Raw genomic sequence first — 26,253 nt, forward strand, 5'->3', positions numbered from 1 at the left:
GAGGGTAATCGGGCCCTACACAGTGCTTAATTTCTGCTGGGGCAGCCCTGGCACCTCTAGGCTTTGCGGTTCAGGGCAGCCCAAGCACCTCTGGGTTTGCCCAGGCAGGTATGAAAGTAAAAAACTTGCTTGAGCCCCAGCCCCGCTTTCATTACACATGAAGCACCGATCCTGTATAAGACAAAGCCCCTAGAATCCGGATGATCCTTTTCAAAGCGGGACGTCTGGCCCGTCTCTGGGTGTGCGCGACACCCAAGCGCGGCCCGGACCCAGCGGCCGGCGTGGCCCCCAGGCTGAAGCCCAGACGGCGGCTGGGCTCAGTTCTGCTCGGCGCAAGCGGTGCAGTGACAGCGGGCGCCAAGACAGCGCCCTGCCCTGCCACCTGCCGGCCCGCCCCGGCCCGCGGCGCCCGGCGCGGCCCGCGGGCCCCGCACCGACCCGGCTGGCGGGGCCGGCGGCGGGCTCAGGAAGTGACATCGCCGAGCGGTGCATGCTGGACCCTTCTCCGCACAGCCCGCCCCCAGGGGCAGAAGAAGAAGCGCGGCGGCGGCGGCATGGCAGCCCGGTGCTAGTGAGCGGCGGCGGCGGCGGCCCCGCAGGCTGGAGCCTCCCCGGCGGCGGCAGGTGCGATCGCGGCGGAGCCCGGTCCCGGGGGCGCGCGGGGCTGAGCGCTGCCCGCACGTGCCGGGCGCGGGGCCGGCTGCTCAGCACCGGCCGGGGCGGGGCGGGGCGGGGCGAGAGGCCGGCGCGGCACCGCGGCCAGCCCCGCAGGGTGCAGCGGCACCAGCCCCGGGGGGCTCGTTGCGCTCTCGTGGGCAGGGGGGGAGACGGGAACGTGGCTTTCCGCCGTCGCCCGCTCTCCTGCGGCCCTGCGCCAGCCCCGCCGCGCTTCTCCGGCAGAAATCGCCTGCTTCACAAGCCACCTGTTCCTTCCAGGGGGCACCCGCCGCAAGTTCCCGTGGTGGGTCATCCCTGGCTTGTGCTTCATGGCTAGGCACGGAGGGGGTTAAAGGAGAGGAGGGGGTGGATGGCTGGCGAGTGGTGGTAGCCGAACTCAGGCTGGCCATAAGGCAATACCCCCCACTAAACTAGGTAATGCAAGAGAAAGTGTGGTGTGCAGGGAACTATTTTGGGATCAAGCTATTAAAATGCAAGCAAATAACTGGGCTAGATGGTCTTCTCCATGTTGCTTAGAGCATCTTTCATTGAAGTATCTCAGAGTGCTTCATAAACCAGCCTCACAGCACCCGGTGTGGCAGCTATGTTGTTATACCCATTTTAAGATAGGCAAACTGCAGCACAGGTAAGTTGAGTGCCCCCTTGCCTCCTTCTTCACCCCCCCCCCCCATGGTCCTACAGGCCATGAGTCATAGGCAGAGCTAGGCATAGACCTAGTGCTTAATTTTGGAATGAAAGAGGTTTCTGACTCAAGCAATTAGGTGCCAAGGCTCAAGAAATTTTTTTACTTTCATAACTGGCAGGGCAAACCCAGAGGTGCCAGGTCTATGAACTGCCAAGCCTAGAGGCACTGGAGCTCAGCCCTGGCACAAATTAAGCACTGCCTAGATCCCCATTGTTTTTCAGTTCCTTGCTTACAATACTTAATTGAGCAGTCTGGCCTGTACCTGGTACAGTTTTGTTTCTGCCTAAGAGGGTAATTTTCTGACGAGATGTTAGTCTGATATGTTGTGTGCAAAAAATGGTGTCCTATTTATAACTATGGAAAAGATTGTGATATTGGATCAGCCCAATGACCTTGCTGATCTATTATCCTGTGTCTCTGATAGCAGCCAAATCTAGATGTTTCAGAGGAAGGCTTAAACTCCCCATAATGACTCTGACTTTGCATTATTACAAAGGAGGAAGCTTGTTTCTGACCTCATACACCCGCCTCTGAAGGTCTGCTTCTCGGCATCTCTCAGGAGTAGAGTAGTGAAAGAAAAAGACTTGAGGGACCAAAGGCCACCAGATCTCCTTTCCCCCCCCCAACTCCAACAGATGATCTCTGCTGAATGCTCCATAGAAAGGTGGAATTCACATGGGTTGTTTGTGATGCTTTAATTCATGTCTGTAAATCACTTTGATCTTTCCTGCAGTTACTCTTCGATGTATCCCAATAGATAATCCCTCTGACATGCTTAGGAGAGGTAATTTTCTTTCCCCTTTTTCCAGTGTTGGAAGCATATCACTTTTATAAAAGGCTCTGTTGCTGTCAAACACTGAAATTTTCTGTACTTGAATCTCTCCTTCACACCCACACAGGGCACCTATCCTCATATCATCTATGTGCTGGACAACAATTACAGGGAATATGCGCATTCCCTAAAGGCACTCTCTCCTATATCACATCATGGTCTCATTCCCCTCCTCCCCCTCTGCTCTTATGCTCTTGTTCTAGTCAATTAAAAGCAGTCCTTAAAAAGGACAGAGATACCTTTCAAGATGGGAGGGAGGAAGGCGGGATAGCTCAGTGGTTTGAGCATTGGCCTGCTAAACCCAGGGTTGTGAGCTCAATCATTGAGGGGGACATTTAGGGATCTGGGGCAAACATTGGGGATTGGTACTGCTTTGAGCAGGGGGTTGGACTAAATGACCTCCTGAGGTCCCTTCCAACACTGATATTCTATGATTTTTTCACAGCCTGCATTGTGACAGAATTATGTCCTACTTGTGTGATGCTTGCTCTTCTGTAATTGATGTGTGGATGACAATCAGACGGTTGGGTTTTTCAGAAAGCTGCTGGGGCAATGAGAGCTAATCCAATTTCCACACTATTACCACCCTGTGTGATAAAGACTGGATCCCACAGTGCTTAAAGGGAAGCTCTATGGTTCAGCTGTACCACACATGAGCCTTTTAAGGTGCTGCTGATTTCCCTCAAGTGAACACAAGCCACTAAAATTAAATATGCTGGGGTCAGATCCGTAGCTGGTGTAAATCATTGTGGCTCCAGTGACTTCAATAGGAGTGATGCCAATTAACACCATGTGATGATCTGCTCCAGAATATTTAATCTATCTAATCTGATTTTTAAGGGATCACTGAGGTAATTATATTTAAATATTTCATACCTGCATTACTAATAATCATAGAATATCAGGGTTGGAAGGGACCTCAGGAGATCATCTAGTCCAACCCCCTGCTCTCTTATGCTGTGCAGATGTAAAGAAGTGGGAATATCTTGTTGTTTCCACCACTGATGCTGTTTGTTTTTTACATTTTGTTCAGCTCGGACGAGGCACCTAAATGGATCCATTTCGCTAAAGAGGCTTGTGGTTAAAGCAGAGGGCTAGCCAGAGACTTCTGACGATTCCAGGCACTGCTTTGCCACAGACTCTCTGTAGACCTAGGGCGAGTGACTTAATTTCTCTGCCCAGTTCTCTGTGTGTGTGTGTGTGTGTGTGTGTGTGTGTTTAAATTCAAATGGAGATAATGATACATCTCTACCTCCTGGGGTTGTTGTGAGAATAAATCCCTAATTGCTTGTGAGGAGCTCAGATACCAAGGTGACAAGATGTCTGGAAGATGTAGGTAGGTTACAGATTTTTTTCTCATGCACTAGCCAGATGCTCTAGATTTTGAGTTACTGCAGGAGAATATTTAAAGTTTACTGCCCTCCCCCCCCCCCCCCCCCAATTGAATTGAAAATGGTAACCATTCACAAAGCCAGACTATTCATACTGGCTTTTTAAACACAATCTAAATTGGGAGATTCAAGCGACCAGTTCAAACAAATGGATTTTCTGCTGGACAGAGCTGGCAGAGAATATTCGTGGCAACTGCTTCCCATCTGCAACATCACAGGCCTTTGCTTCCCAACCTTCTCTCTGCCTGAGGCTGCAGCAACAGCTCTGCTTCAGCAAAGATTGTTTCAGTGGGAGGTGGGGAATGTGTATTTCAAATTTCTCCCTCTCATCTGATCCCTAAGATGGTGAAGACTGAGGCAGGGATTCCAGCTTCCAAGGGGAGTTTTTTCCCTAGACAAAACACAAAAGAGCATCACCTGAAAATTTCCACCCCAAGCCCTGTAAACCAGTGGCCTGGTCTGGGTGGGAAACGTGTCCACAGAATTCTAACCGTCTTGAAACGCAGGTCAGCTAATGTGATTTTAAAGCCCTTTGGAACTGCAGGGTGAATCATGCTACAGGTGGCCTAAACCATTTTCAGAGCCTGCTGAAGATAGTGGCTCAGTACAAATGGTCCAGATCACCTGGAGCCTGGTCTACAATACAGCTCCATAGATTCCAAGGCCGGAAGGGACCATTGTGATCATCTAGTCTGACCTCATGTATAAGACAGGCCATAAAAATTCTCCAAAACAATTTCTAGAGCAGATTTTTTAGAAAAGCATAAAATCTTGATTTAAGATGACCAGTGGTGAAGAATCCATCACAACCCTTGTGTAATGGGGTCAGCACCTACCTCTCATGAGCACCCCCTCTGGTTGGCTGTATCCACATTTTTTAAACCAATCCCAGCTCTGGGTAGACCATACCCCCAGGGCTACCTCCCTGGAAGTAATGGTTTTGCCTTCTTAGTCTGTTTTGGCCCTAGTCTTCAGCTGGGCCTCCTGAGAGTTCAGTCCCTTTCTGGGGGTTTACTGATATCCAATTGTAGGCCCTTCCCCAGTGGCCTGTGGAGGTGGAGGGGGTGGGCAGCCTTCACCCATGCCTTACCCTTAGCTCAGGGAATTTCTAAGCTCAGGACCAGTAGCCAGCCAGGAGCTCTTCCTTGCTTCCCCGGACCCTACTAGCACTGGGCTGTCCATTGTGCTGCAGTTCCCTCAGCCATCCACACTCCTCCAACTCTAGCGAGGAACTACTCTGTCTCTGGCTGCTCTGTAGCTCCTTTTTATAGGACCCTCCTGGGCCCTGATTGGCTGCTTCCCCTGCAGCCACTCTAGCCTGCTTCGAGGACCTGGGACGAGTGTGGCAAGACCATGAGGCCTCCAGCCTGGTCCACCCCATCACATCTTGGTAGATTGTTCCAATGGTTAATTACTCTCACTGTTAAAAATTTACAGCTTATTTACAGCCTGAATTTGTCTCACTTCAGCATCCAGCCATTGGATTGTGTTATACTTTTCTCTGTTAGACAGAAGAGCCTGTTATTAAATATTTTTTCCCCATGTAGGTACTTATAGATGGCAATCAAGTCATCCCTTAATCTTCTCTTTCTTAAGATAAATAGATTGAGTCTATCACTATATAAGACGTTTTCTAATCCTTTAACAATTCTCGTAGATCTTTTCAGAACCCTCTCCAATTTATCAACATCCTTCTTGAATTGTGAACACCAAAACTGTACGCAGTATTCTACTCCAAATCGAGATTCCCGTTTATGCATCCTGGGATCGCATTACCTCTTTTGGCCACAGCATCATACTGGGAGGTGATACCCAGTTGATTATCCACCATGATCCCCAAAACTTTTTCAGAGTCACTGCTTCCCAGGATAGAGTCCCCCATCATGTCGCTATAGCCTACATTCTTTGTTTCTAGATGTGTACATTTACATTTAGCCATATAAAAATGCTTATTGTTTGCTTGTGGCCAGTTTACCAAGCAATCCGGATTGCTCTGTATCAATGACCTGTCCTCTTCATTATTCACCACTCCCTCAATTTTTGTGTTATCTGCAATGATTTTATGTTTTCTTGCAGGTCACTTATACAAATGTTAATAGCATAGAGCCAAGAACTGATCTCTGCAAAACCCTACTAGAAACACACCTTCTCATTGATGATTCCCCATTTACAGTTATATTTTGAGACTCATTGATTATCCAGATTTTAATCCATTGAATGTTTGCCATGTTAATTTTATATTGTTCTAGTTTTTCTTCAGAATGCCACACGGTATCAAGTCAAAAACTTTATAAAAGTCTAAGTATATTATATCAACACTAGTTTAATCTTTATCATCCAAACTTGTAATCTCATTAAAAAATATATCAAGTTTGTTTGACAGGATATATTTTCCATAAACGTGTGTTGATTGTCATTAATAATATTGCCCTCCTTTAATTCTTTGAGTCCTGAATCAGCTGCTCCACTATCTTGCCTGGATTGATGTCAGAAAGACAGACCTATAATTACGTGGGTCATCCTGTTTACCCTTTTAAAATATTGGCACATTAGCTTTCTTCCAGTCTTCTGAAACTTCCCCAGTATTCCAAGCCTTATTGGAAAAATCAACATTAATAGTCCAGTGAGGTCCTCAGCCAGCTCTTTTAAAACTGTTGGATGCAAGTTATCCAGACCTGCTGATATAAAAAAGTTTAACTTTAATAACTGCTGTTTAACAGCCTCCTGAGATACTAGTGGAAAGGAAAGAGTGTTATCATCACCGTGATGAGATTATATCATCTGCTTTTTTTTTCCCAAATACAGAACAGCAATATTTATTGAAGACTTCTGCCTCTTCTGTAGTGTTATTGATAATTCTACCAGTTCTATCTAGGAATGGACCAATAGCATTATTAGGATTCTTTTTGTTCCTAATATACGTTAAAAACTCCTTATTGTCCTGAACTCTACATAGAGTTCTCCTTGTGTCCCTTTGCTTCCCTTATCAATTTTCTACAATTCTTAGCTTTTGATTTATATTAATTACTATTCAACTTCCTTTTTCTTCCATTTGTGATCTCTTATTTTTTAAATTTTTTATAGCTGCCTTTGCTTCCCCTCTAAACTAGGTCGATTTTTAAACTAATACGGCCTTCCTCCTCAGTTGTGGCTTTTTGGGCATCTAGTAAAGTCTACTTAAACAATTCCCAATTATCATTCATATTTTTCTGATTAAATTCTTCCTCTCAGCTGATTTGGCTCATGACAAAGTTTTCAGCTTTGTGAAACTGGCCACTTTTAACACTGATTTAGTGAGCCAATTTTAGAACCTGTTAGAATTGGGGGGGGAGGGCGATAAATTCCCCAGCAGAGAACAGACACGTGTGCATATGTCACTCAGACAGATTTAATGGGGTTTATTAGGCTGGAAACACAAAGACTTAAGCCATCAAACTTATGGGACTGGTGTTCTTTAAACAACAGTTCTTTACATAGTAGGGTTAAAGGTCAGAAGTCCATTGGGAGTGTTCAGGAGGAAGAAGGCCTGCTGGCAATGGCAGCACTGCTCACACTCTTGTTAAGGGCAGTGAGCAGCTCCAGCTTTCGTCAGCTTCTCTGAGGGCTGGTCCCTGCTATGAAATGTAACCATGTCTCAGTGCAGCTGTTGGCAGGCTTGTTAGCCGACCCGGGGCTGAGGGCATGTAGACAAGTTCAGCCCCGGGTCCGTGAATGTCATAGCCGACAGCCATGTTCAGGCACAGCTACGTTGTGCGCTGGAGACCTGCCCAAATGCTCTGACTCTTCTGAGGCTCTCGTGTCATTTTGTTTCTCTGGGCAGGCGAAATTAGAGTCTCTGCTACAGGATCAGCAGGACTTCAACCTACTCAAGCAAGTAACCTCCCCCGTTGGCAGTGCCGCTCCCTAGTCCTGGCTGATTCACACTTATCTGACTCAGTAGGGTCTGGTCTGGGTGGATCTGGGCTCTTGTAGTCTCATCTTCGCAGGAGAATTGAACCTGAGCAGGTGGGATCACAGCAGTGCGAACTGTAACTGCGTAATGTGTCCCCACTAGCCTCCTGTTTCACCGGACCAGTGTGATGAGGCTGGGCAATTCAGCCTCTGGCTCCCTGCTTCTCTCCCCCGCGTTGTTTCTCCCCTCAGCTGATGAGTTGCTCCCAGTCCCCATCAACTCCTCTGTTACCTATGTCTGCATCTGCTTACATCTCTCCCCGGCAGTGCTGTGGGTTCAGCACAGATGGCTCTCCACTGCCCCAGAGGGGGCTGCTGCACACTCTCTCTTTCCCTGTCCTCCCTTCAGCCAGCCAGTGCCTCTTCAGACTCTGCGCCACGTAAAAGGAGTCTGTGGTTTTGGAGACCCTTGTGAGGAAACAGTCACCACGGGCTCTGCCCAAGACTTCTCAGCAGCAGGAGGAGGAGGGCCCAGCAGAGCCACACTGGGCAGCAGAACAGAGCAGTTACAGGCAGGAATTCTTCCCATCCCCTTTCCAGAGAGCTGCTGGCAGCCTGGTCGTTCCCTGTACTGTCTGGGCCGGGAGCTCCCAATGGACTGACTAGCTGACTCCAGCTGCCACAGACCTTTCCCCCCAGATCCCTCTGACATCTCAGCCGTGGTCAGTCTGCTCCTCATGGTTGTAGCATCACATGGGACCAGACAAGGATGTTGGCTAAGGACACACCCAGAGTCGCGCACACACACAGGTGTCTGGATCCCAATGACAGCTGATGATCGTTCAGTCCACAGGCTGTTCCTTTTCCTCCAATCCAAAACCTTTAAGGAGAATCAGAGACTGAGCAGCTGCCTCTGGCTTGGTGGAAGTTGCGTCTACTTATCCCAGCTCTGCTTTGGCCCTTGCTCTCATTTGCAGGAGGCTCTGCAAACGCTCTGTTTGAGCCCATAGCTCCGTGGTTTGAGCATTGGCCTGCTAAACCCAGGTTGTGAGTTCAATCCTTGAGGGGGCCATTTAGGGATATGGGGCAAAAATTGGGGATTGGTCCTGCTTTGAGTAGGGGGTTGGACTAGATGACCTCCTGAGGTCCCTTCCAACCCTGATATTCTATGATCTCCATTGTAAATTTTTCACAAGGACTAGCCTCTTTGTTGGGCGTTGCGCAGTATTGTGCCTAAAGCAGTACATCTACTTTTCACTGAGACCAGAACATATCTCCTTGCAGCCTTTGCTCAGCTCCTAAATTGGAGAGGGCCCAGGACATTCTCAGGATTTGTGGAGAAAGCACCTTACATTTTATGATACTGGGTGTGATCACATTGATACTTTAACTCCTGCAAGTGCTGCCCTTGGCCATAGAGGTCTCGGAAATATAGCAAAAAGCCTGTATTTGATTGCAGCCTTCAGTTTGTCGGCTCTGTAACTCTCCCTCATGCAGCGCTCAGCGTCTCTAAACCTGGTAGTCTGGCGTGGTGGGACTCCGACTCCTAAGGGAGAGAGGTTTACCTAATGATTCATGTTCTGGGATTTGCAGCTACCAGTGCAGATCCCCCGTCTCAGTTGGATAAATTACCTATTCGGAAAGAATTGACGTGCAGTGTTTGTTACATTGCAATAAAAAGTAATGTTCCTACCCTATCTTTTCCCTTGGATGAGCAGAATACACTCTTGAGAGTGCTCTCAATCCCAGCACCTGAATAACCAGGGACTGTTTTTCTTTGTATGCCTTAGCTATCCTGATATGTGCCAAGAAATCTGTGCCTGGAGAGAAGGCTCTTGCTGACTTATATGTGGACCTCTCTGACCCTCCTTGATGTCTCTCTCATTCCCCACCTGAGGGATTACTGTAAATCTGGCACTCCAGGCAGGACCACTTCTACTTGATATGGTGGCGTTCTCTTTTCTTGTTCAGGGACTGGATCCTCCAGGCATAACAAGTTCTGTTACTCAGCTCCTACAGTGCCTGTCTTTACTTATCACATACACTAGTGCAGTGGTTCTCAACCAGGGGTCTGTGGCCCCCTGCTCATCCACGAGCTGTTTTCAGAGGGGCTGCAGGGCCCATGGCTGAAGCCTGGAGTCCTGTCGCCCCCTGTGGGGCTAAATCCGGGAGCCGCGGGGAGGAAGCCCGGAGCCATGAGCCCCAGCGTCCCCCACAGGGCTGAAGCCAGGAGCTGCAGGTCTTAAACTGAGCCCCAGCGCCCCCTGAAGGGCTAAAGCCACAAGTCCCGGCGCCCCCCACAGGGCTGAAGCCAGGAGCCATGGCACTCCCTGTAGGCCCGAAGCCGGAGACCATGGGCAGAGTTGCAAGGGGGGGGTGTCTTGGGGGACATCACCCCCCCACCCCAAACTTATCCAGAGTGCGTCAGTCCCGAGGATGTCTCCCCCCCCATCCCCTACACACACACATACACATCTCCTCTCCTGCAGTCCCCCTACACTCTGTCCCCTGGCCAGGTTGGAGGCTTGAGTTGGGTAGTGCGGGGCAGCTGCTGCTTTGGCTGGTGCCACGGAGCGGGAAGCTGCAGCATTCCCCATCTCCTGCTGCTGCTGCTCACCTGAGTTGTGGCTGCTCCTCAGCTCCCTGCCCCCTTTGACTTCTCGGGCTGCTGGTAAGACCCGCCTGGGTGGGGGTCCTGGCTCCAGGGCCAGCAGAGCCCTCGGGGAGCAGCAACTGCAACGAGGTGTGCCCGCCCCAGCACACAGCTCCAGCTACTCCTCTCCCTGCACCCAGCTCCTAGCTACCCCCTGCCTGCACACAGCTCTGAGCTGTCCTGCTCTCTGAGCTACCCCCCGCCTGCACACAGCTCCTAGCTACCCCCCGCCTGCACACAGCTCTGAGCTGTCCTGCTCTCTGAGCTACCCCCCGCCTGCACACAGCTCTGAGCTGTCCTGCTCTCTGAGCTACCCCCCGCCTGCACACAGCTCCTAGCTACCCCTCTCCCTGCACCCTGAGCAGTTTTCAAACTTTTTGAGCTGAGTCCCCCCTGCTTTGAATTATAATTGTTGGTTGTGCCTCCCTACCCCCCAGCCCTGCTCAGGCAATTAAGCGGGGAGGATCCTAACAGGACTGCATAGATAATACCCCCAAGGAGCTAATGCAAAGCAGGAACGGGAGTGAGCCTGCAGTGAAATATAGAACTGTTTGGGCTGGAAGTTCGGAAGAAGTTTGTAAGAGAGTGATTTTAGGCAGTAGCGTAGAATATGGTTGCTAAAGGCAAGTTTGAAGAGTAGGTTAAACTGAGTTCAGACTTCAATGGGAATAACCGGATTTGCTGAAGGGGGTCAGAGCCCGGTCCCATCTAGTCTGATATCCTTGTCTCTTGTGCTGGGCAGTCTTAGGCTCCTGATGGATCTTGGCCACCATCCTGCTTCTGCCAGTGACTATTGGATGAAATATAAGAGGAAGTGGCAGCCCTGCCTCCCCCTATTAATGCACCTGTTGTGCAGTGGGGAGACGACAGGGAAATGGATAGAAGACTGTTCGGAAAGGAGCCTCTTCAATGAGAACCCCTGGCGTCTGTCCTGGGGATGCTCTTTGGCCCCGGATGTCAAAGGGTTGTGTGGCGTGTGGCGCTGGGATGTGTGGGGCGGTTTGTACATCTTATCCAGCTCATGAAGTCTTTGTTGTTGTTTTGTTCTGATCCAGGACTTCAGACATGGATCTGTTCCGGGTCTGCACCTTTCTCTTCACGCTGATGTTGTCCAGGGGCAGCTCTTCAGACCCAGAGAAACAGAGCATAGACTCTGGGTTGGAAATCTGTATCCTTCTCTCCAGGCCTGCACTTGGGCTGTGAGTGAGGGCGGGCCGGGGGAGAACTGCAAGAGCAGTTGACAGGTATTAGAAGGATTAAACACTGAAGAGGGAGAGGAGTTACTGAGGGGGCCTCAGGGTTATAATTACGGACAATGACGTAAAAGTGAACTAAGGAAAATGCAGACTGAATATTGGGAACTGTTTCCTCACAGTGAGATCTAACACACTGGGGAAGAGTCCCCAGGGGCAATGATGGGAACTCTATTAACTGAGTCAGGTAGAGCTGGGCTGAGAAAAGGAATTGCAAAGACCATTCCTGTGTTAGCCAGGCGATAGGTGATGAACTACATGACATTCTGGCTCATTTCTGACTCTGATTTCTCTGATTATGTGATAGCATCAGAACTGCTGAGCTGCCACATCTTTGCTCTTCTGTAGGAAGGATTTATCTAGGCTCCGTAGTTTGCTTATATAAGACCCATTTCGCTTCATTCTTTTATCATTGGTGAGCATAGAGGCAGATTCTCAGCTTGGCGTGGAGTAGGTACAGATTGTATTCTAGACAAGGGTTTGAGCCACAGTGTGGTGACCTGTCCTGTGCTCCCAGGAAGAAAAGCAGAGTGACCTGTAATACACTTTCTCTCCCTGCTTCCAAATTCCTCAGTGAGATTCTTGCAGGAATTGTCAGGTTTGTCCTGTTTTAGTCCATATGCATTCTCCAAAAATAATCCAAAATCTCCCAAATGTCTGGGATCGAAGCCAAAAGGTTCTATTCCTTCCAGGTCTTAGAGATCAGCCGGGTACCAATCAGCATGCACCACGCAGTCGTGATCAATGGCTTCTTCAGCTGGGAAAGTGACTGAACTTTTCAGCCAGATCATGCATTGGTGTAGCTTGGTGCTGCTCCATTGACTTCCCTGGAGCTATGCCAGCATACACCAGCTGAGGACCTGGACTTTACTTCTCTCTTCATAACTTGGGGGAATCACACTGGAGTGTGACAATCTGGAGTGCTGTCCTTTAAGTGAACCCTCAAGGAACCAGTAAAAATAGTTGCCTAGTTGAAGTGACTTTTAGCTTAAAACTTTAATCAAGTTACACTAAGAATGCATGGGGCTATCTCACCGTGATTGCCTGACACTCCTGCTATTGGCGAGGGGCTGCTTTGTACATGGTTTCACTCAGCCTGGTCTATGTCTCTTCTGTGTTTATCATTTTTACTGGGCATCAGCAGCTGACATGAATCCTTCCTCCCCTGGTGAAGGGTTAATCAGATTGGCATTGCAGGATGCTCAAAGCCCCCCGGTGTATTACAGGAGAGGTTGGGAATTGACATGAGTTCAGAGTGGCTGTTCCCAGACTGCCAGTCATGTCAGTGGGTTGTAAATGTTAAGCTCGATATAAGTGCTTAGTATTTATTAAATGCCCCAAGGGGGCTGTTGGCAGATGTTTGTGTTGCAGGGTTGTTAAAACCTGCTCCTGTTTCCCATCTCTGAACCGCTGGAGCGGGTAGGCTCAGTCACTTACACCCTGCCCTCAGACACCACGGAGGCCCCATAAATGATTGGTTGTACTGGCCTGGGTGGTCTCTCTTCTGGAGCGCTGCATGGGTCAGTGCATCTCAGCTGGAAACGGTTGAGTTTGGAGTTGTGGAGGGAAAAACTGTTACAAGCCCGTAAAATGAGATCGTGGGGCCGAACCCAGCTCTGGGAAAGAGGGAGGTGGCCTGTCTGTGGAGACTTCAGGGTGGGGGGTGTCTAAGGGTATATCTACACTACCTTTGGGAGCGAACCTCCCATCCCAGGTCCACAAACGTGCCGGCAGGGCTCGTGCTAGTGCGCTAAACGTAGCTGCGTAGACGCTAGGGTGATGTTGCAGCTCAGGCTCTCGAGCCTAGCGGGGCGGGGAGGTTCTGCACAGCTATTTTGAGGACAATAACGCGAGCCCTGCCAACACAAGTGTGTGCGCCCGGGCTGGGAGGCTCAATCCCAGCCAGATGCAGTGTAGACATAACCTCAGAGGCCCCAATGTTGGACGCTGCAGTGCCATCAGGAGGCAGGACCTGGTCCAGCAGTGAAGTCTGGGCAGTGGGCATGATCCTTGACAGAGCTGCAGATAAGAAGCTGTTTGAGGTGAAGCGCAAGGACCAGATGAACGCACTGAAGAACCTGATTGAGCTCAATGATGTGAACCAACAATATAAAATCATCGACATCATGCTCAAGGGACTCTTCAAAGTGAGCGTCACCCACTAACTGCCGCCCCCATCCCTCCTCCGGGGCTTTGGGTGCTGCTGGGTGCTCTTTGGGAGCCCTCCCACCAATGGCTGAGCAGGGAAGGCTCACAGTACAACTTACCTTTATCCCATGTTCCTGAGGGCGTGTCCCAGCCCAGAGCACCACCATGGGAACATGACAACAGGGGGAGAAGAAGGGGGTTGATAAGAGTGAGCAGTGGGGTTGGGAACTGGACCCAAGGTCACTATGGGCACAAGAGCGCGGGGCTATGTTTTAAAACAGGGTGGGAGATTTGGGGCAGACTGCACCACCGAGCTGCTGCAGCAGCAAAAAGGAGGAGGGGGTGTGAGACGAGGCTGGAGCTTGGAGGATGCCTGCGGCAGGCAGGAGAAAGATGAGATCTGGGAAGCAGATGGATTCACTGAGTTCATTTTCTGAATGTTCAGGTGCTGGAGGACTCCCGGGCGGTCCTTATAGCTGCAGATGTGCCTCCAGATGGGCCCTTCCCTCAGGATGAGAAGCTAAAGGATGGTAGGACTTCCTCTCTTTTTAGTCCCAGTTTCCTCTTCCAATGCTCTTTCATGCTTCTCTCTCCCTCTCATTTGCCATTTCAAATGGGCTCAGTGCAGGGGTAATGAGGGAAATTCGATGGCCTGTGTTGTGCAGGAGGTCTGACTAGATGATCTAATGGTCCCTGCTGGCCTTAAAAATCTATGAAACGATTACGCCTCCCTGGTCAGTCCACGTTCGGAACCCTTTCTCATCCACTTGGCTCTTTGTCCTGCTTCCTGCATCGTTGTTGCCAGCATCTAGAAGACCCTAGGATGGGAGTGGAGCCAGGGAATTCTGCCAGTGATCTGTGAAGCAGAACAGAATCTGGGTGTTTCTTCTGCATGGCTGATGAAAAGTAAGCACTTGGGGTTCTGTCCAGTGTGCTGAAAAGGGAGGACACTGGAGACCAAAACAATTGATTGGACCACCTCGTCTGGTATCCTGTCTTAAATGCTGAATGCTTCAGAGGGAGGTGTAAAACCTCCCATAATGCATCTCTTTGTGCAATGCTATACAGAACGTGGAGGAAGAAATTTCTTCCTGACCCCAGCCAATGATTAGTTTATGACCTGAAGCATGAGGATTGAGAGCCCTTACGTTGTAGAGGAACACAAGAACCTCTGTCAATTACCCTCTCTTTAAGCAGTTGCTGGCCAGTAATGGTTTCAGAAGAGAAAATCACTCCAAGGATGGAGGCTAGGGACAGTTGTATTTTACCCTGTCCCCAGCCTATGGGCCAGTATCTGTGATGGCTGGAGGGTTGACTTATGCGGGAAACAAAGACCATCAGACAACTCCCACCCAGAGAGAGATGCACAGATTGGTATCTGAGGGATGAATTCAGCCCTGTGGGATGACTAAATTGTCTTTAAGAATTTGGCTAAATGATGGCAAAGGGGATGGGGGGACTATGCAAACCTTCTATAGTACCTATAGGCTGTAAATAGCAAGCAAGAGAGAAAATGAACCAACAGGGTTTATCACTCTGACTTAAAAGCAAGAAATTAACCAAGGGAAAAGTTGGGCTGAGTATAAAAACCCATTTCCTAACACCTAGGTCTATTATACAGGAGAGCACTCTCCCAAGGGGAACGAGTGCTGGAGGCCACGTCACTTGAGTTATTTAAAACTAGACTAGACGAGGTCCCTGGAGTTGGTAGCGTAAGGAATAATCAATCCTGCATTGGCCAGGTCTGAGGAGGGCAGAGAAGATCTTGCCTGCTGGGGCTCTTCCATCCCTCGTCTCTGTCAGTAGGAAAGTGCCCAGTCTTGTGCTGTGCTTATTAGCACCCTGCTGAGCCAGACCCAGCCAGGGTGCCCGCTCATTGGGACGTCTGCTGACTTGAGCAGACGTAGACCATTAGAAACCTCCAGTCACCCAGGCTTGCTGTGTTTGAGGGCACATCCTGCATGTCACCACTTAAACTGGGACTGCCATGGAATCTTTTTGGCAACTTGAGAGGAGGGCTTTCCCCCTGGCCCGGCCACGCAAGTAGGGGCCACACCGAGAGTTTCTTGGCTGGAAGGCGATCTCTGCTGGCTTACATGCAGTAGGAAGTGGACAGTGAAGCAAGACCCTCTGCTGACTGTCCCTGTGACTCTGCTCCCTAGCCTATTCCCACGTGGTGGAGAACACGGCTTTCTTTGGAGATGTGGTTCTGCGCTTCCCCAAAATCGTCCACCATTACTTTGACCGCAACTCCAACTGGAACAACCTGGTCCGCTGGGGCATCAGCTTCTGCAACCAGACGGGCGTGTTCGATCAGGGACCTCACTCCCAAGTGCTCGGACTGGTAAGGCTCTGTGCTTAATCATCTTGACTCCCAGCATGGCCGGCCCCCCTGGAGGCAGGGGACAGGCCAAATGGAGGGGAAGATGACTGCGGTTATTGGACTGGAGAAATGGGGAGAGAAGTGAGTCGAGAGGGGAAGAGATGGGGTTGGGGGAGAGGGAGGCATAAGAGGTAGGGCAAGGCATGGAGCAGTAGGGTGAGAGATGCTGCTCTCTAGCACTGACTTTCTTTTGATCCACAGATGGCTCAGGAGCTGGGAATTAGTGAGAAGTCTCCGGATTACCGGAATCCCTTTAAAACCGACCATTCCGAGGTAAGATAGCAAAGCCACGAGTCAGTCCCTGTGCACGTTTCCTCCTCCACCTTTATCCTGTGCTGAAGGCAGCTGGTTTGGGAATGGAAAGGCCAAATGTTTGGGGCTGTTGATGCCTGGGGTGGGGGAGGATTCTAAGCTTACGCCAAGCCATTTGTGTTGTCCATGATGGTGGCACCATTTGGTGAGCAGTCTGATCCTGCCCTTCCCTTCTCCTCCCTCCCAACCCACGGAGCAGTGCCAGCGACTCCTCCCTACAGGCTCTCAATGCTCCAGCTCCAGAGAGTGAATTCCTTTTGCTGCTGAATGCGTGAGATGGACGGCAGTATGGGAAAGGCAGGTCCATGCACTCTGCCGTTTGCCCTCAAAGGGCTGCGTTCGGGCCTGTCTGTCCTGTCGGACACAGCTCTTCCCGGAGCCTGGTGCTGTGTCCAGTTTGACTGCTGAGTCCTGGTATTTCAACACTGTCCCCCTGTGGAAAACTCTTCATAGCGTTTGGCAGAGAATGATCTCGTGGCAGCAAGGCAAGGAGCCATCCCTGCTGCCTACAGGCCCTGCTGCCCTCACAAACCCACCTCTCTCCCTTCTCTCTGATGGTCCACATTTGGCTCCACCATAGCCTCAGAGTTGGGGGCCCCTTCCGCAGTCAGCGTGGCTAGGAGAGTTGGGACACTGATCTTATGGGAGTGCTTTGGGCAAATCGCTTATTCTCTCTATTCCTGAATGTCCCTATTGGTAAGATGGGGGCAGTCGTACCTGCCTCACAGAATGAATTGGGCCTGATTTGCCTCATGCTTAGCATCTGATCTAAAGCCCATGGGAGCCATCAGGAGTCTGTCCATGGGCTTTGGATCACCTGCTTTCTCCACTGACATCAGTAAGGCTACAACTGGCAGAAGGGAGTGGAGACTCTCCCCTCTTTACGGATTAAAAGCCTTAATGAATTAATACTGTAAGGCTTCCCGAGACCGCTGAGGCACTGGGATTGCTTTTCCTGTCTCCACCTGTGCAGCCTGAGGAGCTGAGCTCCTCCTTGCGCTTTCAGTTTTTCCCCAGTGCAGACACGTTCCAGAAGGCCCTGCGAGAGGAGGAGAAACGGAGAAAGAAAGAAGAGAAACGGAAGGAGATCCGCAAGGGGCCCCGCATCTCGCGCTCGCAGTCGGAGTTATAGTGCTGCCTTGTTGCTGAGACCCCTGCTGGCGGGAGATGCCGCGGCTGGAAGCAGAGTGTCCTACTCCCTCAGCAGCCTCAGGAGAAGGCCGGGCGGGTCACCTTTAATTTGTTTAATGGTTTTTGTTTTCCTTTTTTCTGTGGTGTATCGGACAAGGACTGGATTGAATCCTGAGAAGGGACTGGACGCAGATCCTGGATACAGCCCCCCGTGGGAAAGCTCTCCATAGCTATTGGCATACGGAGGGTCCAGCAGAGAACATCCATTGGGTGCATGCACTGTAGGGCTTTCCTGATACTAACAACGAGGCTGCATGGAGGCAGGGAGGGATTAGAGTGGTACCCGCCCCCCTGGAACCACAATGCAGGATACAGGGCATAGTTATACTGGGCAGGACTATGTTGCGAGCTGCATAGTTATACCGGTCAGAGGGAAAGCATGGCAGGGTGTGTGGTTAGAGCAGATACCCACAGGCCTTGGGAACCTTCAGTTACTGGAGAAATACAATGTATCCTGTATTAAACATGCTCCCTTCCCCCTGGAAATGGGGGGTAGGCGGTGTAACTTAGCGGCTCCAAAAGGGATGGTGCTTTCATATGGTTCAGTTAGCCAGCTAGTCCCTCCCCTGCCACTTATACCAAATCCTGCATTGCTGGAACCTCCATCCACAAATCAGATCTCTCCTTTCTAGATGGCTGTTTTATTAAAGAAACACAATTTAAAAACATCTAAACAGACCATTGGCTGATCTGGATTGGAGAGAGCCAACCAGGGTGAACCCCCACCTATGTAGTGGGAGGCAGCCCACATTCCCAGGGCTGCAGGAGGAAAGGGTTTTTTGGGGGGAGGGGGGACTGGGTGAAGGAGAGGGGGGCTGCTGTGCATGCCAGGACAGACTGAGCAGGCTCCAGAGAGTCTAACGTCACTGTAAGGCCTCCCAGCAAAGGATCTGGAGTAAAGACTCAGCTTGAACTGCCAAAAAAAAAAAGACTCCTTATGCCAGTGGCTTGCATGAGCTGAACTTGTGGTTTCTGGTCTCGGCTCAGTTCCTGGCAAACAGGTGCCCACATGACAACCACCATGGCCACCGTCACTCAGTGGGAACCTCGACAAAAAGACCAAGGATTGAATAAGCTATGGAGGCGGAACTCCTCTTCCCCACCTTCCCTTAGAGAATCCCACTTGCTCCGGATTAGAGGCACGTTGTTGGGGGGGATGTGAAGCCCATGCTGTGACTACCTTTACTGTAGTTGTTTTGGGACTAAAGAGGGGACCTCAGACTCCATGGGTGCCAGTTGGGCACTTTCAGTCTCACTAAATTCACTTAGTGCTTTGGGTTGTGGATTTTTTTAATGGCCTTTATTTTGCTGTGTTAAAATGAAAAGCTACCCACCTACTAGATCACCGTGGCAGGATGATCTGCCACTACATAAACAGTGGGAAGAAAGAGAGGTGATGATCATGTGTTCTGTCCAAAATGGATTCTTTCCATTGGACCAAGCAACCGATTGTAGATTTAATCGTCCAGTCAGAGTTATTGCGAGTGCACTATTACTGACCTGCTGCCTTACTGGCTCAGAGTAACAAGCCTTCTCTTTTGCATGTGCAGCTATTCCATACAGACATGTTCTTGTAAGTGTACTAGAAATAAGCTGGTTTCTGACTGATGTTCATTTTAACTGTCATCAGTAAGGTAAAGGTTAGTGATCCAGCCTTGGGCTCAGTGCAACTAACGCTCTAGTCCAGATCCAGAGCTGGTTGCCAGTTAAATGAATTTGATAGATCTCATCCAAGTCCCCAGTGGACGTTTGCACGGAAGCCAAATTGTGTGGAGGCTTTGTATCAAGTGGTACTCACTGCACAGGGGCTCACAACTGGAACTGCGGGGGATGCTGCAGGTCGGGATTGATGGCCGTTGGCAGAGCTGTGCATGCATAGCTTGTGCAGCATTCGCCTGGCTCCAGGTAGCGCTATCAGCCCCTCGCTGTCTTGAATACAAGAACTGTAATTTACTCTCTCAAGATTTGTTTTTGATGTATTTTCAGTCGCTGATCAAATCACACACACCCCTAGCTCGTTCTTGCTGGGGGATTATCCTGCTGTGGGGAATAAGGGACTCTATCAGGGGACGCTGTAGTCTGACTTGCTGCCTTCAGGCTATTTTACATGGCCAGAGATGGGAAATGTTGTTTATTTTTAAATGAAGAGCCAGTTACATGTGTTTTGTTCCTTGGACATGCATTGAAAGAGGAAGCCTTTTTTTTCCCTTGAATAAATCAGAATTTTTAAAATCAAACCATTGTACCTTGTTAGTGTTTCAGTGGGAGCTGTTTTGAACCGGGGCATGCCTGGGGGTGTCTCTGGGATGGCAATGGGTATTGGGGCTGTTGAGAACCTTGTATATTTTAGAGGCTGGATTGGTGCTGAGATACAGTTGGAAGAGTTCCCTTGAGCCTATCTGGTTACCTCCTAAATTAGTTACTGTAGCACTTTAAAGATGAATCTTCCTCTAAAATATACTGTGTGTCTATATTCCAAAAATCCTGTCCCACAACCACCAACTGCACCTTCAGACTGACACAAATACCCCTGGGGTGTCTCATTTAACATACACAGTACTATAGCTTTGAGCTTTTTAATGGTACTCTTTCCCCATACTCCACCAACCTTCCTTGGCATCTAGGGCCAGATTTTCAAAGGTATTTAGGGGCCTAGTGGGATTTTCAAAATGCCCAAGCAGGCTAGTCACCTAACTCTCATTGGTTTCAGTGGAAGTCAGGGGCCTAACCTGCTTAGGTGCTTTTGAAAATCCCATTAGTGTCTACTGCCTGCATCTTTAAGCACTAAATACATTCTAAAATCTGGCCCCTTGCGGCTGCTGTGCTAGATCAGACTAGTGGTCTATCCCCTACGGCTGTCCCATCTCCTGTTCTGCACCATCAGACCTCTTGTGGGGAAGACATGCAACCCACAGGGCCTGCACTTACCCTTGCTCCTTGCTGGCTTCTCATGCAGTGGGGGAGAGATTTGTTGCTTGCATCTCTCCTTGTTCTCTTCTCCCTCGTATGTATACCTTTGCTCCCTCTCCCAAAGAAAGGATGGGGCTCCAGGAACCAACATTCAGGTATTATTTTGTCCTGCAGTAGCATCCAGGAGCCTGAGTTGGGGACTAGGACCCCATTGTGCTAGGCATTGTACAAACAGAAGAAAAAAAGATGGTCCCTACCCCAAAGAGCTTACAGTCTAAGACAAGCGACGATGGGTAGAGAGAGAGGGAGGGGAATACCAGGAAACAAGACAATATTGATCAGCATGACAGGAAGTGTTCTCAGCTCACCAGCAGCCTGTTGGCAAGTTTTTTGTAGGCATCACAGCAAAAGAGTTTCCAAGAGGGAGCTGGAGGTGGACAGTGAGGTGACCCTGCAGATGTTTATGGGCCTCTGGTTCCACGTGTGAGGGGCAGTACAGGCGAGAGCAAGGAGGTGATTGTCTGAAAATGAAACAAGCGGACAATGAAGGCCGGAAGAATGGAAGCAGAAGTTGACATCTCATAGTGGATGAGAGACAATAGCGAGGGTGGGGATAGGCTATAAAGGTATCTGATGATGGTGCCCAGCTGCTGCAGCAACTTGGGTTATGATTGCCTCTGAGCCCACAGATGAAATAAGACTATGCCTGATCACTACTAGCCTGATTTGTCAGAGGTGCTGAATACCCACAACTGGCACTGATTCAATGGAATCTACGGGAGCTCAGCACCTCTGAAATGCAGGTCCCCAGTGGTTGGGACCAAGGCAAATAAAGCAGCTGTTGGAAGTGGTGCTCTCCTTCCCACGCCTGGTATTGACCTTATGTCCCAGCATGGTGCTTTGGTTGTGCTGCTGGAGGCACCATCTTTTGACTGGATAATGAAATGGAGACCTGAGTGTGTGGGGTCACTGAAGATCTGATGACACTCTTGCAAAAGCAGGGATGCAAATCCCTGGTCAAATTTCAATTTGGGCTAATTTACCTTTGCCTCTCAAGCCACTCCTGGCATCTGAGCGGGATACAGGTGGCCAGATCCTTCAGAGCCTGGTGCAAGGGGGATGGAGGAAGACTCTCCCATGTGAGGTGGGCCACTGCTTGCAGCCCCCTCCAAAATCTGTACTGCAGCAAAGATGCACGATTTGATACAACAGACAGCTTCATGTGTGCCAGCCCTCTGAATGACAGCTCTTCCAACAGCCAAGCATATGGCCAGCTAGTTCTGTTGCTTGCTTCTACTACTGTCATAGTTGGAGATGGAAGGGGACAGGAAGGCCTGACAGAGTATTTGCTTACCAAGAAGGTATATAGGCTAGAAAGCAATGAGCAGGACCAACAGTCAGCAGCGATGGCACAGCCCCCCCATTCTTGAATCTCAGCTGTTCAGTTGTGATCCTCTCCTCCTGGTGGTGTGTTGATAGAAAACTTGGAAGCGCTGGGGAGGCACAAGCCCATTCCAATTCTCTGTATCTGACTTTCCACCAACATGCATTTGCTCAGAGGATGCCACGAGCAGCACTCCACAAATTCCCTCATTGGAATCCAATCTCTCATGGGTTGATAACTGGTTAAAAGATAGGAAACAAAGGGTAGGAATAAACGGTCAGTTTTCAGAATGGAGAGAGGTAAATAGTGGTGTCCCCCTGGGGTCTGTACTGGGACCAGTCCTATTCACCATATTCATAAATGATCTGGAAAAAGGGGTAAACAGTGAGGTGACAAAATTTGCAGATGATACAAAAGTACCCAAGATAGTTAAGTCCCAGGCAGACGGCGAAGAGCTACAAAAGGATCTCACAAAACTGGGTGACTCAGCAACAAAATGGCAGATGAAATTCAGTGTTGATAAATGCAAAGTAATGCACATTGGAAAACATAATCCCAACTATACATATCAAATGATGGGGTCTAAATTAGTTACCACCACTCAAGAAAGATCATGGAGTCATTGTGGATAGTTCTCTGAAAACATCCACTCAATGTGCAGCAACAGTCAAAAAAGCAAACAGAATGTCGGGAATCATTAAGGGATAGAAAATAAGACCGAAAATATCGTATTGCCTCTTTATAAATCCATGGTATGGCCACATCTTGAATACTGCGTGAGATGTGGTCACCCCATCTCAAAAAAGATATATTGGAATTGGAAGAGGTTCAGAAAAGTGCAACAAAAATTATTAGTGGTATGAAGCATCTGCCATATGAGGAGAAATTAATAAGCCTGGGACTTTTCAGCTTGGAAAAGAGAAGACTAAGGGGGGATATGATAGAGGTGTATAAAATTATGACTGGTGTGGAGAAAGTAAATAAGGAAGTGTTATTTACTCCTTCTTATAACACAAGAACTAGGGGGTCACCAAATGAAATTAATAGGCAGCAGGTTTAAAACAAAAGGAAGTATTTTTTTTCACACAACGCACAGTCAACCTGTGGAACTCCTTGCCAGAGGATGTTGTGAAGATCAAGACTATAACAGGGTTCAAAAAAGAACTAGATAAATTCATGAAGCATAGGTTCATCAATGGCTATTAGCCAGGATGGGCAGGAATGGTGTCCCTAGCCTCTCTTTGCCAGGAGCTGGGAATGGGCGACAGGGGATGGATCACTTGATGATTACCTGTTCATTCCCTCTGGGGCACCTGGCATTGGCCACTGCCGGAAGACAGGATACTGGGCTAGATGGACCTTTGGTTTGACCCAGTATGGCTGTTCTTACGTTCTTTTTGCCTCCTGGGACACGATGCAGAGGAGTTGGGAAGACAGATGAGAAGGAGCAGTTGCAAATGACTGAATATAGGATCACCTTTTGAAAAACATTCAGTCCCTTTGTCTTAGAGGGTCTCATTTGTGCATAGCTACTCATGTTACAGATTGGTTGCTCCACTCTGCAAGGGAAGAGGTTTGCCTGGTAAGATTTCTGTCTCCTTGCTCTGGTCAAACATGGTCCATCTGCAGTGCTAAGAATCCATGGGTAGGAATTCATTTTGGAAATGTCTCCATTCACACGTCTTGTGCTAACAGCTGGTTTTGCAGGGTTAAATTTCAGCTGTGTCATATACAGGGAATGGGGCGGCTCTGCCACCTGGTGGTGTGATCACCTCACATCTTATATTCTACTAAGCAGAGTTGGGTCTGGTTTGGAAAGTAGTTGGATGGGAGACTTCTCAGGAAAATCCACGGTGTTGCAGGAAGTATTATTTGTAATTGATGGTGGTCATTCTTTAGAGTCTATACTAAACCAGTGCCCCAGAATAGTGCTAGAAGAGCGGTGTTGCGGTTGTCTTTCAGATGGCACACAAACAAAGAGGCTCTAAGTTCTAATGAGCATCAGAACTCTAAACAGACCCCATGGCCCTTTCCATAAAAGTAGGGGTGGTAGCCCCAATGGTCTGGCTAAATTTTAATTGGGAAGTTACATTCTGCTGATCAAAACTCTCCCGACAATTTCAATTGGATGCTATTGTCTTCACTCCTTGTCCTGCACTGTTGTGTAAAGCTGCTATTAAACGCCTGCTCTATTTCACTATTAATTATTGTTACTATTTTTTTCATGTAGGGCTATAAGCTTAGGCAGCACTTTACTTCTAGATCAATGTTTTCTACCCACAGAACTGACTCTCAAACTATGACCAACACAACGCACAGGCAACGATTCAGGATGGGGAGGGTGTGGTGATTATTAATGAGGAAGAGGGAGGAGAGATGCCTGAGGACGACAACAGGGATATAGTAGGAAAGAAGGATATAGAACTGTGGGGGGAGAAGGAGAGAATACAGAAAAAGGAACAGTAAACTGAGAGGACTGGGAAGAGTTTAGATGGTGGGTGGGGAGTTGCTAAGGGAAAGTGAGAGCAGAGGTGTAGGTGGGGAATTACATAAGGCCTTGCATATTAACATGAGCTTGAATTGGATGTGTTGAGGCAGGAAGCCACAAGAAAAAGAAGGCATCACTATGGAGCAGAAGGAGACAAAGATGACATTACTAGTGGTATTTTGGACACGCTGAAGAGAAGGTTACAACAATAAGGGCAAGAACTGACCATGACTTTAATGATGGGAACAGAAAGGAAAAGGAAGATTCTGGTGATAATTAAGAGGAAGAAGCGACAGGACTTAGCGAGAGCCTAAGTGGTGGGTGTGTTCCTGGGAACATGAGGGAAAAGGCAGATTAGAAAAGATCAGAGGCAGTGAACTGAATGTGGTTAGACTCCATAGAAAAAGGGGTCTTAGTGAAGAAGACGATCCAGCATGAGAGCGCTGAATTAGATAGAAGAGGAGCTGTGACAGAAGGGAGAGCTAGGGAGGAGAGCCAGGAGAATGGAGTGATTCATAATACAAAGGCTGCAGTGAGGTAAAGGAGCCTGGAAAGAGGTTTTTAACTATATAGAGAACATGTGTATTTCAGGACCTATGGGAGGCCCGTGTGGAATGCACCATGACCAGGTGAGGCACAGGCAGCTGCATGACGCTGGTTTAACCTTAACCGGGTAGAGGTTCTTCTTTCCTAATGTTGTTCTTCTTTCACTCTAGTGAAACCCCAATGTACTATTGCCAGCCCCAGACATTCAAAGATCATGAGTCAGGTCCCAAAAAATCACAGAGATTGGCTTTAAAATCACGAGAATTAAAAAAATAATAATTAAATTTGACTTCTGGTTTCTGAGCCTTTAGGAGCACTCAGGCACAGGCGCCAGCTTCCTCATTTCCCCCAGTGGTTGCTAGATCTTTGCTCTGCCCCAGGCCCCGCCCGACTCCACCCCAACCCCAAGGCCCCACTCCTGCCTCCCCCACCTTTTCCTGCCCCCGCTCCATCCCCTCCCCTCCAGCATCTCCTGCACCCCACTGTTCGGGAGGCAGGGGAGGAGCTGATTGGCAGGGCCGCCGGTGGGTGCTGAGCACCCACTATTTTTCCCCATAGGTTCTCCAGCCCCAGAGTACCCATGGAGTCAGCATCTATGCACTCAGGTCACATTTGCAATATTTTCTCTGCTACCAGGAGGGCTAGAAACTTACCCTTTTTATATGAAAGCTGAAATTCTCACAATCACTTGCCTCCAGGATCTGGGGCAGTAAGTAAAACACCAAATATTATGAGATTCATAATAAAAATCGAGTAAATGGGCAACAAGATGACCTCTGACTGCACTGGAATTATTCTTCGTTTCAGGTAGTTTTCACTGCAGCATTAACTTGGGTGATTGGCACCCGAATTAGCCTAGCCTGGGCAAGAGCAGCCATGCTGAAAAACCATATCCAAGCTATTGTGTCTTTACTGGTGCTGCACTGTGGTAGCTCTTGCCAGGAGGGCATGTTACTGGGCCAAAATTACCCTGTTGGCATTATATTGCGGGCCTGACTTGAGATTTTTGAATGCTTCAGATTGACAATACATCTGTGCCTCTCGCCTGCCTTGCCATTCCCCCGTCCCTCGCCCACCCCTTCACCTTCCCCAACCCTCGCCCTCACCACACCTGCGCCCCCCCTCGCCATCACCACACCCCCTGTGCCCCCTCCCTCTCCCACTCCCACTCCCACTCCCGCCCCCTCCCTGTCACCACACCAGCTGCCCCCTTCCCTCACCACACCCGCTGCCCTCCAGGCCACTTCGCCCTTGTCCCAGATTCGTCCTGTCTCTTTAAATCCTACTTCGGACTAATGACTAATCAGCGTTCTGTCCCCGCCCCCTCATGAATATTCCACCTGGGAAGGAGGCAGGGCTCGGCCCCGTATGCTAATCGCAGCTGCTGATCGCTGACGTGCAATCACACCACGAGCCGCCTCGCCCGCTGATTGGCCGGAGGAGACCTGGTCTCATTGACAACAAACCGAGGAAGCGCGCGGCCCTGGCGCCTGGCACGCAGGTGGGGG

General features: G+C 49.4%; 1 protein-coding gene and 1 long non-coding RNA gene across 2 annotated transcripts; one reads left to right on the forward strand and one right to left on the reverse strand.

Annotated features, from left to right (window-relative positions):
- Nucleotides 1-483: 483 nt before the first annotated feature.
- On the forward strand, nucleotides 484-18,449 carry CCDC134 (coiled-coil domain containing 134). Its single transcript, XM_074941708.1, has 7 exons — nucleotides 484-624; nucleotides 11,186-11,298; nucleotides 13,409-13,530; nucleotides 13,977-14,061; nucleotides 15,694-15,875; nucleotides 16,116-16,187; nucleotides 17,233-18,449. Exons 1-7 carry the CDS (start codon nucleotides 491-493, stop codon nucleotides 17,356-17,358), a joined length of 834 nt encoding a protein of 277 aa, XP_074797809.1. The 5' UTR covers nucleotides 484-490; the 3' UTR covers nucleotides 17,359-18,449.
- Nucleotides 18,450-19,505: 1,056 nt separating this feature from the next.
- On the reverse strand, nucleotides 19,506-26,039 carry LOC141980463 (uncharacterized). Its single transcript, XR_012637566.1, has 3 exons — nucleotides 25,966-26,039; nucleotides 21,682-21,949; nucleotides 19,506-20,848 (listed from the first exon to the last, which is right to left on the reverse strand). It is a non-coding gene; the product is annotated as an uncharacterized LOC141980463 (long non-coding RNA).
- Between the last annotated feature and the right edge of the window lie 214 nt (nucleotides 26,040-26,253).

The sequence above is a fragment of the Natator depressus genome, chromosome 1 (genome assembly GCF_965152275.1).
Source record: "Natator depressus isolate rNatDep1 chromosome 1, rNatDep2.hap1, whole genome shotgun sequence".
Taxonomy (NCBI): Eukaryota; Metazoa; Chordata; order Testudines; family Cheloniidae; genus Natator; species Natator depressus.

Bases quoted from the DNA above. Each gene is read 5' to 3' on its own strand.
- CCDC134 (XM_074941708.1), top strand. From the start codon at position 491: ATGCTGGACCCTTCTCCGCACAGCCCGCCCCCAGGGGCAGAAGAAGAA. The intron at 625-11,185 runs GTGCGATCGCGG...GTTCTGATCCAG, and splicing joins AGCCTCCCCGGCGGCGGCAG to GACTTCAGACATGGATCTGT. The intron at 15,876-16,115 runs GTAAGGCTCTGT...TTTGATCCACAG, and splicing joins ACTCCCAAGTGCTCGGACTG to ATGGCTCAGGAGCTGGGAAT.